We start from the raw sequence: 13,651 nt of genomic DNA, 5'->3' as shown, positions 1-13,651 counted from the left end.
CTTGGTAAAATTCAGGAGGGTTTCCCTGTCTGACTTTGTTTTTCTCAGGAGATGGGTATGTTTTCTTTGACCTGTTCCATGCATATTGCAATTAAACACTTTGTCACAGGAGATACTTCAAATGGACTACACGTGCATTTAAATGGAAAAAGAGATATTTATAGAACAAACATCTTAAGTATGATTTCTTAATTTAGTCTGTTTGGGCATCAGTGCAGTGAAGGCATAACTAACTGCAGTAACTGCAGCTGCTTTGCCTCAGCCTCTGGTGGGACTGTGGAAACCCAAGCTGTTGCCTCAAAATCTAGGTTTCTACTACTTGGATGTCCCAAGGCTTAAATTTGCTAGGTGATTGACTAGTCCCAGGACTAGTAAAAAGATAATATGTTTATTATGCAGATTTTTCTCCTTCTTGCATAGATACCACTAACATAAAAATCCAAATATGTTCATTGCAAAAAAGTTAATAAAACCATCCTCAGTTTCAAATGTACTAATCATCTGAGTATGAGCAGAAAACCCCCTTGTTCTTTCTCCCCCTCCCATCATATAAACTTACCTTTTAAATTTTCCTGATGGACTTGTGCTCTGTACTTGATTTTCTCCATGCTTACTTTGACAAAGTGAAGTTTTGTATTTGTCATTCCTTTCACCAGAAGTCCAGTCTGTTCTCTCTAAACAAATGTCTGTTGTCTGAGCTGGCCTTAAGATGAGAAGGGGGGTAAAAAAAGCATTTTGCATTTTTTGAGTTTAAAAAAAAAAGGTTGTTCAGTACTAAAATGTTCCACAGCAGGCATAACATTTTTCTTCTCTGTTCTCCAGAGCTTAAAAAAGGGCCTAAGGGAACAAGGCACATAATGAGTAACCTGACTAGGCAGTGTCTAACTGGTTTAAAACTCCTTAATCTCCCTAACTGGTGGGAACTGGAATTCACTGGTTAGGGTAAAGGTCATTCTCTTTGTTGGAAACAAGGCAGCTACAAAGTGCTGTGGTTTGGTCAGTTGAGGTAAAATGAATCTTCTCTTTAGTGTCCTGAAAGTTAGGTGTCATAGGTGTCTAGACCAGTCAACTGCTTCATTTTCACTAGAGGTGCAGTGGACAAAGCGTTGCAGCTCTTATTTTCTTCTTCTTCCTTGAGGGATCTCAAGTAGCAAATTAAAAGTACTAAACCTTTAGACATATGATTAATTTTACTTGCAGTACTTAATGAGTGATGATTAATTTCTTCTTCTACTTCCTGGAAGCAATATCTGGCATTTTTTAGGCATGAATAAAACTGTTTTATTTACCTAGCATGACTTGGTTTCTTGACCTGGTTTAAATAGATATGGAGATCTTTCCTATCAACCTTTCTAGTGAAAAAAGCATTGGAAAAAATGTCAGTGGAGAAGTAGGGGAAGAAACCCTCCAACAGAGAAGGAGATATTTTGTTAAAGCAGGTATTGAAAGGCTGCAAACCTTCAACCAAGCCCAGGAAACATTAATTGGAAGAAAGGGTAAACTCTTGTATTCTTTCAAAGAAGAAACTTCGGGCAGTAAAGTATGAAATGTAAAAGAAAATTGCATATCATGTGCAATTCTTTTGCCTCACACTGACTGAACTAAAGAATGCTTAAACTTCTAGCACTTGCCTCTTGTAGCTGTTCACCTCAGTCACAAGCATTATGCTGTAACAGCTTTAAGAGTGCAGAATCTTCCTGTGTGGGGATTCAGTCGCTGACTCATCAATTCTGAAACATAGAGCCTTAGAAGTGGAAGGTGGGAATTCGAGGATTTGAAGCATTAATATCTTAAGCAGTCTTGCATGTTACTTTAGGAGTCTTCTCTAACAAGTTACAATGATCCAAGTAAGGAAAAGCAGTGATCAGCTTGAGCCTGTCAGTCAGGCAACAAATTGATGAAGGAACTGGAACATCTTTGTCCTCAGGACTGGCTCAGGGTGCTGGACCTGTTCAGCCTTGACAAGACTGAGAGGACCTTATCAATGTCTGAGGATCTGAAGGGAGGGTGTCAGAGGATGGAGGCAGGTTTTTGGTGATGCCAGGCAATAGGACAAGAGGCCATGGGCAGACACTGATGCACAGAAGTTTCACTTGAACATGAGGAAGAACTTCTTTCCTGTGCTGGTGACCAAGCCCTGGAACAGATTGTCCAGAGAGGGTGTGGAGTCTCCCTCACTGGGGATATTTCAGAACCCTCTGGAGGCAATCCTGTGCTCTGGGATGGCCCTGCATGGCCCTGCTTGAGCAGGGAGGTGGGAGCAGATGACCCACTGTGGTCGCTTCCAGCCTGACCCAGTGTGTGATTCTGTGTTGTTTGCGCAGCAAAGTCAGGTGATGCCTGAGTTTGGAAGGGAAAAGACTTATTCAACTGAATTATTTTCTAAAAGTAGCTCACTGTTCAGCATCAAAAGCTTTAAGATCATAGCTTTTTTTTTTTGTCAATATTGATGTGAAACAGACTTGGTTTGAAGTAAAGGGAGCTATTTCTTTCTTCCATTGCTCACTGATGAGCCTCGGTTGTGTCTTTTGGCAGTTTTGAACAGGATATGGTTTTAAGATCATCAGGAATTGAAAGGAGTGGAGGATTGTGAACATTGTTTGAGCTGCATAAAATCAAGTGTAATTTAATTTCTGAAATGCAGTAGTAATGCAGAGCTTCTAGATGTATTTTTAGAAACCTAAGTTCAGAGAATGTGAGTGAAACAATGCATCTTTAAAATTCGGAAAGTTTAAAAAGTATCTTTTAAGGATCAGATCTCTTAAAGCTATGATCCTAGTATTTAATAGTCTATCCTGTACTGACATCCATTTAGTTCTTACGTTAACTGAGGTTAATTTAACAAGAGATGGGAAGGTGGCTCTTATGAACAAGGAGGTGATAAGTGTTTTTAAGATGCCTGGCTCTGCAGTGGGATGAGAACCATTATAATTCTGTGATTGGTGAATCACTGAAACATTCCTGTGGGGAGACTGATGGTTCAATGCTATTTGTCATAGAGTGCCACTGGTTAAAAATACTGACACTAAGAATGCATAGGCTGCTATTTCTTGTCCTGCCAGCTGTACTGCTGTAGTTGCTAGGGGTAGGAATGGGATAACTCCAGGAAAGTCTTCGCTCCTATTACAATAAGTCTGAAAATAAAAGGCACGGTGACTTTTGGTGCATTGTTGGAATTGTGCACTATTTTTGGTGTGTGCAGCATTACCTTAGGCCTTTTAAGTAGATGATCCTTTCTAAAGGCTAGTTCTGGTACCAGATGGGTTTTATGGCCCATGTTACGTCATTATTTAAATTCAGTTTGAAGTCCAGTGGAACTAATCTCTGGCTTTTGAGTTACTGTACATGAACTTAGAAATGAGTGCAGAACAATGATTTTCTACCAGAGTGGGAGCAGATTAAAGCAGAGGGTGCAACTAATACAATTTTATTTTTCAAAAACATGTTTTCCATACTGAAAATAGAAGACAGACACTTCTGACAGCCACTTCAGTATTGTGTCACTGTGGCATTTCTAAATTTATATAACTGAAATGTGTGTCTAGGCATGTCTGGTTTTGGTTTTTTTGAAAGCCATTTTCAAGCTGAAGTCCCAATAAAGCAAAGGGCCATTGAGCTAGCTGGAGGTGATCATATTGAAGGCAGCATCTCTGCTTCAAAGGGTGAGGTTAAAGAACTATGTGGGATAGGTGCAACTGATCTTACCTTTATGCTTTTGTGCAAGAGTAAAAGAGGTAATACCCAATTTACTTGTCCAGTCAGACTTTATTGTTTCAGAAGAACCTCTGCCCTCACACTGCATGTTTCTAAACAAGGCCCTTTTCACTGTTCTGTGTGCCAATATGCTAATTGTTAGCCAGATGTGCACTAAGAAACTCTGTTCTGGTTACAAAATTTCCTGTTCTGGAGCTTGATTAATTTATTCTACACATTAGAATTGCTGCAATTACAGCAGCTGTTGTAATTGATCAATAACTTTTTAAAAAACTCAGACAATATTCTTAGCTTCAGATTCTTTAGACTTCTAAAATAAATGAATACTTTATTTACCTGGTGGTTCTGAAGAGCAGTGGACTTCCATGTCTTGAGTAAAAACTTAAAATAATTTTTTTGCTGGGCTGGATCACTTATCAGTGGGGTAGCTCTGAGTAGTTTATATTCTGCAATAGTAGTATATATTCTGAGTAGTACATATTCTGCAGTAGTGCATAGCATTTTATTATCATCACAAATACAGTGGGTTTTGACTTCAGTTCCTGCCTTTTCCTTGAGAGTGCTGGAAAGACTTGCAGCCAGGAATTTCTAAGAAGAGTTATGACTAGTTCCTGTTCAAACTTAAGCATGTGTGAGTGAAGTAACAGAACTGTACCCTACTAGAGCAGTCTTGGAAGGCTTTGAATGCTGTAGAGTCTCTGGCTTTAGTAGATCAAAGTACAGCATTGAGACACTGACAGGGAAGTTGGTTGAGTAGGCAGTGTCAGTGTTCTCCAGCTCTTGGGCTTGCTGATCTCCTGTAGGATATGTTTATAAGGTGATAGTGAGCAAAGATTGCTCATGGAATGAGGAGTCTCTTTTATCCTTTTCACCAAAACTTCTCTCATACAAATTTAACTTCAGGAAGAAGCAATTAGTTTGAGTGTGTCAGTCAAGATACATAGATATTTTGATATCATGTATGTTTTACAACTTTAATTCTGTACATCTGTCAATTTGTTAGTGTGATTGACCTCTAATTTTTTTGTTAATGCCTCAAAATGTTTTTGAAGTTAGGTGGTAAATTCAAGAGGAAGAGTATCTAAATTGCAGCAAGCAGGCCTGTATAAATTCTACAGCATTGCCATTGTCTTTGCAGTGTGATTCTGAACTCAGTGCACACATGCTTACCTGTTGGTGTGGAAAAAGTAAAGGATCATAAGACTTAAATAACTTACACACCTGCACTGCAGAGGGTCGAGGCCAGTTGCTTAAGGTGTTGCAGTGGCATAGAGCTCTCAGATAGATGAGATGGGAAATTTTGATGTGGATGATGGTAGATCTGTCAACTTCAAAAGGTTGTTGGGTTCAAAATATGCAGTTGTTGTTTTTGATCAGAAGGGAAGAGGGCAAGGCCTGTCCTGGCCTGAACAGTGCCTTATGAGCTGGCTCTGGCTCACTAAAGCTTTCATCTGCTCCCACTGCTTGCATTGCAGTAATGCTGTTTACTCTGCTAGGATACTGATCTGGTACAGAGTTTATTCTGCAGGATTTACCAGTTAAATTCTTGGCAGAATTATCAATTGTCCAGAATTAATTGCTATGAAAATACTGACATCAGTGAAACTAAATTTTTACTTCTGTTTAATATGTTCCATTTGTATTTCTTTAAAAAAATTACTCTAGTTTGCTTTTTAACCAGAACAAGAAAATCAATCCTCTGTAGGCAAACCATGTGTCTCTTGAGCTAAGTAAATGTTAAGCTGAAGTCTTTCTTTTCGTACTATGTATTCAGTTCATCTGGGGTGAGAATTTTCAAACACTTTCAGGTATATTCTATGTGAAATAAGGAAAGAACTTACTCTGAAAGATTGTTCCCAGAACAGGCAGCAGGATTAAGATGAATGGTTAGAGGTGGTGAAATGGTTAAGCATGCAGGTTTTGAGGGCTGGGTAAGTAACTAATTGCAGGTAGTGAAATTTAGGAGATCACGGGGTAAACCAATTTAAATGCTATATATACCATAGCCTGAGGGCTTCTTTGGGACTGGGGGAAAGAGGTTGGATCTTTTTTTTCCACTGCAATCATACTTTCTCTAAATTCCTGAATTAATGGTTTGTGGCAGCCTGGGACTGGCTCAAGCTAGAATGGTAACAGCTTAGTAGAAAGGAAATATAGACACTTTAATTACTTTGTTTGTGTGATTTGACTTTGCTGCTGGTGCTATTACCTTCTGGGCTGCAATGTTAGAACATTTTGTTTGAGAAGATCAATCAATTACTGTAGAATTCTTTCCAGCCTTTTAGAATTACAGCATCTTTGAAAAGAGCCAAGCCAGAGTTATGGTTCTGCTGGGACAGGTAGACTTGACTTGTCAAAAGCTGAAATGTTGAATGTTCTTTGCAGGTCATGCTGTGTACCCCAGAAAAGTGTAGCCTTAATTAAATGTATGGAATGTTGCTTTTGCAACTCTGATGGTGTATAGTATAAAAACACCACTGGTATAATTGTGGTATACTTGAAGAACTGAGTATTTTATTTTAGGGTGAAAAGTGATCTTGATAATCCTAAATTGCACTAGTTTGTCAAAGTTTGTTTGCTAAGTTCATCTTTAAAATGGTATATGTGATCTTTCTTAGCATTGCTCCTTATGTCCTTACAATAAAAAAACCCAAACCCTGAAGCTATGGCCAGCTCATTTGATTAATAAACTGGTTTTTACAATGGTTGCTTGGAACTAGGTATCAGAAAGAAAAAAAAAAAGAACTGGTTGAGTCTAGTGAGAGATACTAGAAAATGCAACTCTGGATTGTTTGTGAGCATGTGGTGTAAACCAAGCAACAGTGCAGCTTTCTAACGTTGTCTAGGTGTTTTAGGGCACATTAAACACCTGGATGTTGTTTGAAGGTGTTTAAAAATCGCCTTCAAATCTCTGTGCCCTTGCATTAAGGAAAAAAGGAAAGGAAATTAGATGGTGTTGCCACGGGTAGCACAATGCATTATACTGTTGTAGTGCTGACTTGTGTTTAGTTAGGCTGAATGGCAGTCAGCTGTGTGTGCTGCTTGTAGCTCCATGGAAGGGAGAGAAGAAACAGCAGCTGCCTTCATTCCCTTGCACAACACACTGACCAACTTACTTGCCCTGGTCAAAGAGGAACTTCTGCAGCAGCAGGAGGGAACTGCATGATGATCACACTCACAGCCTTAAACTCTTGCAGAAAACCTGGGTGGAGAGTAGGCAGAGCAGCCAAGTGGGTGGGTGGGGACAGGCAGGAAGTAAAGGATCCCTCTGCTGTCACTTCTTCCTCCTCTCACAGCTGGCTGGGCAGGCAGAAAGGGACCTGCTTACCTCTTGCTTCTATTGATTCTTTCTAATCAGTAGTAGAGTGACAAAAGCAGATATTGAGCTCAAATCTCTGCAGCCTCATGTACTGGACTTGGAAAATAACAAGAGATGTCAAAGAGAAAACAATGCTCCCTTCTAACCTTGATGTCTGCTTTCCTTCTGCTGTGCGTTAAGTCCACAGCCCAGTGGAATCCCATCGGAAAATAGCACCTTGCTAGCTCTGGTGTGTGTGGCTCTCTTTTCCTGATGGATTTCACAAAAAGAGAGATCTGTCCCATTTTTGTAATTGTTAATTCCCACTGTTGCTGCTCTCACAAGGATTGTGCTAAGGAGGTAAGTAAGAATTTCAGCTCTGTCAAGTGTGTGTAGCCACAGAAAAGTATTTTGGAAGTGAATCAGAGTTCTCTACAAACCTTTTGAACTGTTTTACATTTGCTTAGCTTGGTTCTTTAGCTTTTAAATTTGACTTTACTTTTTCCCCTGTAGTTTTTTAAAACGTAAATTAAAATCCTGATCATCAAGGCTGGAACATTAATTGATTCTGCTATTTTCCACCTATGGTTTTGTTCCAAATCTAAGCATTTTTTATTAAATTTAGAAGGTCTGAGGATATGTAACACTTCATCTGCCTTCATTTTGATTTGTTGTAGAAGTTCCACAGCATTGATTGTACCTTCTCTAATGAAGTAAACGATGTTTTCAGTATTTCTTGCGTTAGAACAAGATGTTAAACTACTGACTCAGTAATCTGGTGATCTAATTAATGCAAAATATTCTGTATTTTTAGGCAAAAAATTGTGGAAGAATTCTGTATAGCTTATACTTTGGGGTTTAAAAGTTTCCTGTAAATTTAGTGTTTTGTAGGAATACCTATCTTGCTTTTAGTTCATCAAATAACTGTATATGTTGAATTTTGGAAAATGTTTTTTCACCTGGTTAAAATCTGATTAAATCACAAACTTTATCACATCTAAGATGCGAAATATTAAATCTTTCTTATGCTTAACATGCAAACTGTGAATTTTTAGTTTTGTATCTGTGGCTACCTACATAAGCATCCATATTTTAGAGGTATTCTCAAAATCCAAGTGTTCAGTGATTTTTATTTTAAATTGGTGCTTTCTTCAAAACAAGCAGTTCTGCCCTGAGTGTCCGTCTGTAAGCCCGAGAGCTCAAGCAGCAGTGTAGGAAACTTCAGCTCACTGGAAGCTGCTGCTGCCTTTTTTGGTTGGATTTGTTTCAAGTCTGATACATGCTGTGATTTGGTTCATTATGCAACTGTATTAATGTGTTTGCTGGCAAAATAAAGGAAATTACACTGGTGTGGGACTGAGAAATGGAGAAAGGACACTTGCTTTCAGTAGCACAGTCAGCTTGTGCAATTTTAGAACAGTAGCTTGACAAAATGTTGATTTTTCATTTGTGCCTGTTACACCTGTCTACTCTTTTTTTTTTTTTCTTTTGCAAGGGCTCTTCCTGCTGTTTCTTTAGCAAACTTGTAAATAATGCTCGTTGGATTTGGCTGTTTAGTTCTTAATGAACTGCCCCTGGGAAACAGGACTAGTAGGTTAGGATTTGAGTTGTCCCGTGGTTGTTCTAAGGGGACCAGGAGCAGCACACAGGAATGTGACCATTTTTAGTGTGGTAAAACCAGGAAACACTGTATTTCCTTGAGTGCCTTTGGGTTCAGAAACTGCTGAAGGTATGCTTGGCTGCCCAGCTCGTGCAGTCTTGAGAACACATCAAGGTTATGTGAACTTCAGGGCCTGGCCTCCCTTGGGTTTCTGTGTGATGGCAGATTAAGCTGCATAGGCAGCTCTTGGTTAGAAAAGATTTCACTGATTTATTGAATTTTAATTATTTATAGTACCTCTGTCTCGTTGTATAAAATAGTTTAACACTTCCATTGGCGCTTGCAGGAGGGAACAAAAGGATTTGAAAAAGTTCATTGTTTGGGGAGTGCTTGTGCAGAGCTGGAGAGGAGGAGGCTTAGGCAGCCCTTCTCATGGACTCTGGAGCAAAGTGAGAAATAGGGAGCTGCCTGAGCACAGAATCCCAGGCCCTAGTGTGATGTTCTCCCAGATTTTCTGAGGAGCAGTTGGAACATGGAAGCTGTGCTGAAGGAAGCTGGCAGGAGCTTCACTTTTTAACTGTACTCTATGAATTCTTTGTAATTCATAGAATGGAATATTGTAAAATGGTCCTCATGGAAGGGCCTGAAGATTTTTGGACAAGTGTTTAATTTCTTTCAGCTGTGAGAAATGCAGGGTAGCAGACTGAATTTCTGATTTTAAAATCTATCCTTAGCTTTAACTTTTCAGGCTCTGTGCAAGAACAGAGCATGTGGTACAATAATTAACAAGAAAAATCAAATCCTGGCTTTGTTATGCTGATATTTTTCTGTACCAGTTGTCTTCCTCATGTTAGCTTTTAGTTTTCTGAAATGAGATTGTCACAGATCTGACATCATCCTTCTGCTGCCACAGTGTAAATGAATGTCAGTGCAGGCTGCTATGTCTGAGGCTTGAGCTATTTCAAAGACTTACATGTGTTAAAATAGGCAAATTTAGATGGGAATATATGCAATAAGGAGTTGAATAATTATTGCATAGGTTATATATGTTATACAGGAGGGCATTTAATTATAGATAGAAATATCTATTCTTAATTATATATAGAAATATCCATATTCCATATATAAACCTGAACTTCTGGGACCATTCTAAGTGTGGTCATAATGAAAGGTGGCACCTTTGATAAGTCAACTATATGAGCAGAGTTTTATAAATCCCTTTAGGGTGGAGAGCTCTGCATCCTGCTTGGAAGCTGGAGGTTTGTATAAGGCCTGGTTACAGTCTGAAACTTACCCATCCAAACTTGGGTCTGATCTTTTATCACCTGGGGCATTGATTTTCTTAAGGCTTAATAGTCAGCAAGGTTTCTAAAAGTATTCAGCTAATTCATTGGCAGGCTGTGTTTCAGTGTTTATTCTAGTCACAGTATAGTCTGCAGTTCTGTGAATTTCAATTGCTAGAGTTTCACAAGGGCAAATTTTAGACCAAAGAAATAGATAACCTTCCTGTTATAAGAGCATACTGGTTTTTATCAAATAAATTGTTTTCTTTCTACAGCATGGGGTTTCTGTGTTGGCTTTTTTTTTCTTGTAAGAACTCTTGAGTACAGGATCAGTAGGTGCAAAGACTGGGGTTTAGACTCAAACTTTTCTGTTTCAAGGCTTGTTTCCTGCTCACAGTAGAGGAACAGGGAAGGATCGTGTCTTGATGTAGCCAGTATTTTGTAGGATATTGGGAGAAGTTTCTGTTTAGGGCATGAATCACAATGCTTGTACTGCTACTTGATTTATTTCTGTACTTCAGAGCTGTGGTTTTCACTTTGTGTTTAGTTGTCATTCAGCAGTGACACAGGGTCAGATGTATCAGGTGTATAATTTCAGGATTGTTTAGCTTTAAAACACCAACTCTGTTCAAACATTTGAACAGCATGTCTTCATCCTCTCTCTCATTCTGCTGTTTTAAATACAGAGTTTGAAACTAAAGGCTGAATCAATTAAAACTGGGTGCCAGATTTTGTTGTGGACCATTGGCCCCAAAATACCACTTTTGGCTGTGATTAAGTGATGAAGCTTGGCTCTCTGCCTGAAATGTTTTTCAGAATTCCCAGATGGTCACATCTCATGGCATGTTTTACAGCTTTGGGTGGTTAATCTTATTTAGGTTTTGTTTTCCTTTCCCCCTGTAGTTTAGAGTGTATTGGAAAAAGGATTGCTGTGTATTGTGGAAGGGCTTTTGTACAGCCTGTATTGTAAACTCATTTCCCTGAACTCACACCAGCAGTGACGTAGGAGTGTGGTTTGGGTATTGTAGGGCTTTGGGGGAGCGCTGAGATGCTGGAAGGTTTTTGGGTTTTGTTTTTTGGTTTTGTTTTTTTTTTAAACATTGGACAAGTTATTTAATGATCCAGTCAGATCATCCTGGCCTAATGTTTTTCCTGTAAAAAAATTACTTCATATAATGGCAGGTTGGAAACATTTTGGGAAGCAACAGGATGCTTTGAAGACTGTTAAATGAATCCTGTGGTTTCTGGCATTAGTGTTACATAGGGACCATTTCCTTCCATTCTCAGTCCAGTCTGTGTATTTTCCTCCAACCTGTACAACTTCCATGGAAACTAAAAAGTTTCCTTGCATACTTCATATGAAGTTGCTATCATGACTTGAGCACCCAAGTGCCAATGCCCTCTGTTACAGAAATGTAGCTGGGAAATGGAAAGGGGGTTTGTGGGCTTTTGCAAAAGTCACTAACAAATGAGCAGTAGTACTGGGATCAGACTTTACCTTAATTTGCACTAGATACTTAGGTCAGTTATCTAGAGAGTAAAAATAGTTTGTCAACACAATCAAAACTTAAATCAAATGGGCCTTGCAGTTTCTCAGTTGCTACTTGTGTGTTTCAGGGTGTCAAGCCAGCCAGCTTTGATAAAGTAGCAATCCCTGAAGTGAAGGAGATTATCGAGGGATGCATTCGGCAAAACAAAGGTGAAAGGTAAGTACTTGCTTTGCAGAGGTACCAGCTGCTGTCTGAGGCCTTTCTGTCCTTTTGATGATACCAAATCCTCCAAGTTAGTTCCTTGTTGTTCTGGTGAAAGTTGGGAAGCCAGTATTACTTCTGCAGCTTCTGATCTTTGGTAGATGCCTATTCAGTGATTGTTTAAGAGGATTAACAGTGTCAGGAAAAGTGCAAATGCCATAGTTACCATCCATGTCAGTTTATTCAGAAATTCTATTGCTTTTATTAAAACTTTGACCTAATCAGCAGAATAGGGGAGGACAGTCCTTCTGGATTTCCAGGTATTTGGATTGGTTGGTTGTTCTGTAATCCTTTGGGATTTTTTGTCCCTTTGATTCTTTTGGTGCGATTGATCATTTTGAGGACTCCCAAGTTTTAAATTCTTGCTGCTCATTTTTATCCATATTTTCTGCAAGATGACTTCTACTTCAGGTGGTTAACTTACACCATTATAGGAAATCTGTAACTGTGCTGATGGCTTATTTGTGGAATTGTTTTGTTTTCTGCTTTTACATGCTTGTTGCTTACTGAATGTTTCAGCTTTGTCCACCCTTTAGTTGCCCTCTATTCTGTTCTGTTCTGGTTTTGTTCATGGATGTTTATTCATCCCATTTTATTAACTCTTGAAGTTTTACATCTGGTGGTGTTGCTGTGTATTTTTAGTTTCAGTTCTTTTTCTTGTTTTTAAACAATTTAGTATTTTTTTCTCCTTTGAAGTTAATTTTGTTGTTGCACATCACTTATTTTTTGATATTTCATTTAAGCTGTTAGCTACAATTGTTAATGATGTGTTTGTAAATCTCTTTTGTACCTTCAGGACAAAGCTTCTAATTACACCCAACAGAATGCACATAAGGTGGTTCAAAACAGCATAAAACTTAGAGAATAAATCAGGGGAGCATCTGGCAAGGTTATTCCATAATGTTTTATGAAATCCTGATAGCTGAATGTGCTTTCTACTTTCTTTCCCAATATCTAGATATGCTATTAAGGACCTTTTGAATCATGCTTTCTTCCAAGAAGAGACTGGAGTACGGGTAGAACTTGCAGAGGAAGATGATGGAGAAAAAATTGCCATTAAACTCTGGCTCCGAATTGAAGACATCAAAAAACTCAAGGGCAAATATAAAGATAATGAGGCAATAGAGTTTTCATTTGATTTGGAAAGAGATGTCCCAGAGGATGTGGCACAGGAAATGGTAAGTGCTGGTGGTCTGACAAGGCTCTGGAAGTAGTGCTGTTCGTAGCCAGTGGAATGTGGTCTGTCAGCCCCTGCTTTTGCTGTTCCTGTCTAGAAGTAAAGGAGTTCACAAGTGTGTAGATGAGTAGTGCCAGAAAGAGCTTTGTTGTAGCACTGGGGCAGGGGCTGTCTGTGGCAGTGTGAATTGTGTGAATGTATCCTCCCTCAGGTGGAGTCTGGCTATGTCTGTGAAGGGGATCACAAGACAATGGCGAAGGCTATCAAGGACAGGGTATCTTTGATTAAGCGCAAGCGAGAGCAGCGCCAGTCGGTGCAAGAAGAACAGGAGAACATCCTTCAGGAAGAAGGTAGTCAGAAGCAGCAGCTGGAGCAGCAGCAGCCATCAAGTGCTTCCCATGCAGGGTCAAAGCATCCCCAGTCTGTCACTGGTACTACTCCTGTCCCTACTGCTTCAGCGTCGGTTTCTACCCAAGTGGAGCCTGAGGAGCCAGAAGCTGATCAACACCAACAGCTGCAGTTCCAGCAACCCAGTATATCTGTTCTTTGTAAGTGCCTCAGTCAGTTTCTTTAGGAACTCTTGCACTTACACAGTTCCTCCCATTAGTTTTACGTTTTTGGTGAGTATAGCAGTAAATGCCCTAAGATTATGCTGTCTGCCATTGCAGTAGGCCACTAGAAAGCACAGCAACATAAGATGCATTGCTGTGGCTTAGCTGAGCCAAGCCTTGGCACAATTCACAGCCCAGTGTCTTAGCACAAAATGGTTTCTCTTTGTTAAAAGGCAATATAGTGAATGAACTGGGGCACCTAAAGCATTAGCACCTG

The 13,651-nt window shown here is 39.4% G+C and overlaps 1 protein-coding gene across 1 annotated transcript in view; it reads left to right on the top strand.

The window, feature by feature from the left end:
• The window catches only part of WNK1 (WNK lysine deficient protein kinase 1), a gene marked incomplete at its 5' end in the record, with an annotated part of 97,791 nt that overhangs the window by 42,238 nt on the left and 41,902 nt on the right, over window positions 1-13,651 (top strand). Inside the window, 3 exon segments of the mRNA XM_031057009.1 lie at window positions 11,513-11,601; window positions 12,605-12,824; window positions 13,035-13,371. Of these exon segments, the coding sequence (XP_030912869.1) occupies window positions 11,513-11,601; window positions 12,605-12,824; window positions 13,035-13,371 (646 nt within the window).

This window comes from Geospiza fortis, unplaced genomic scaffold (assembly GCF_000277835.1).
Source record: "Geospiza fortis unplaced genomic scaffold, GeoFor_1.0 scaffold10, whole genome shotgun sequence".
NCBI classification, from domain to species: Eukaryota; Metazoa; Chordata; class Aves; order Passeriformes; family Thraupidae; genus Geospiza; species Geospiza fortis.
Note: the sequence above shows the minus strand (reverse complement) of the source record. Positions and strands in the feature narration are given on the sequence as shown.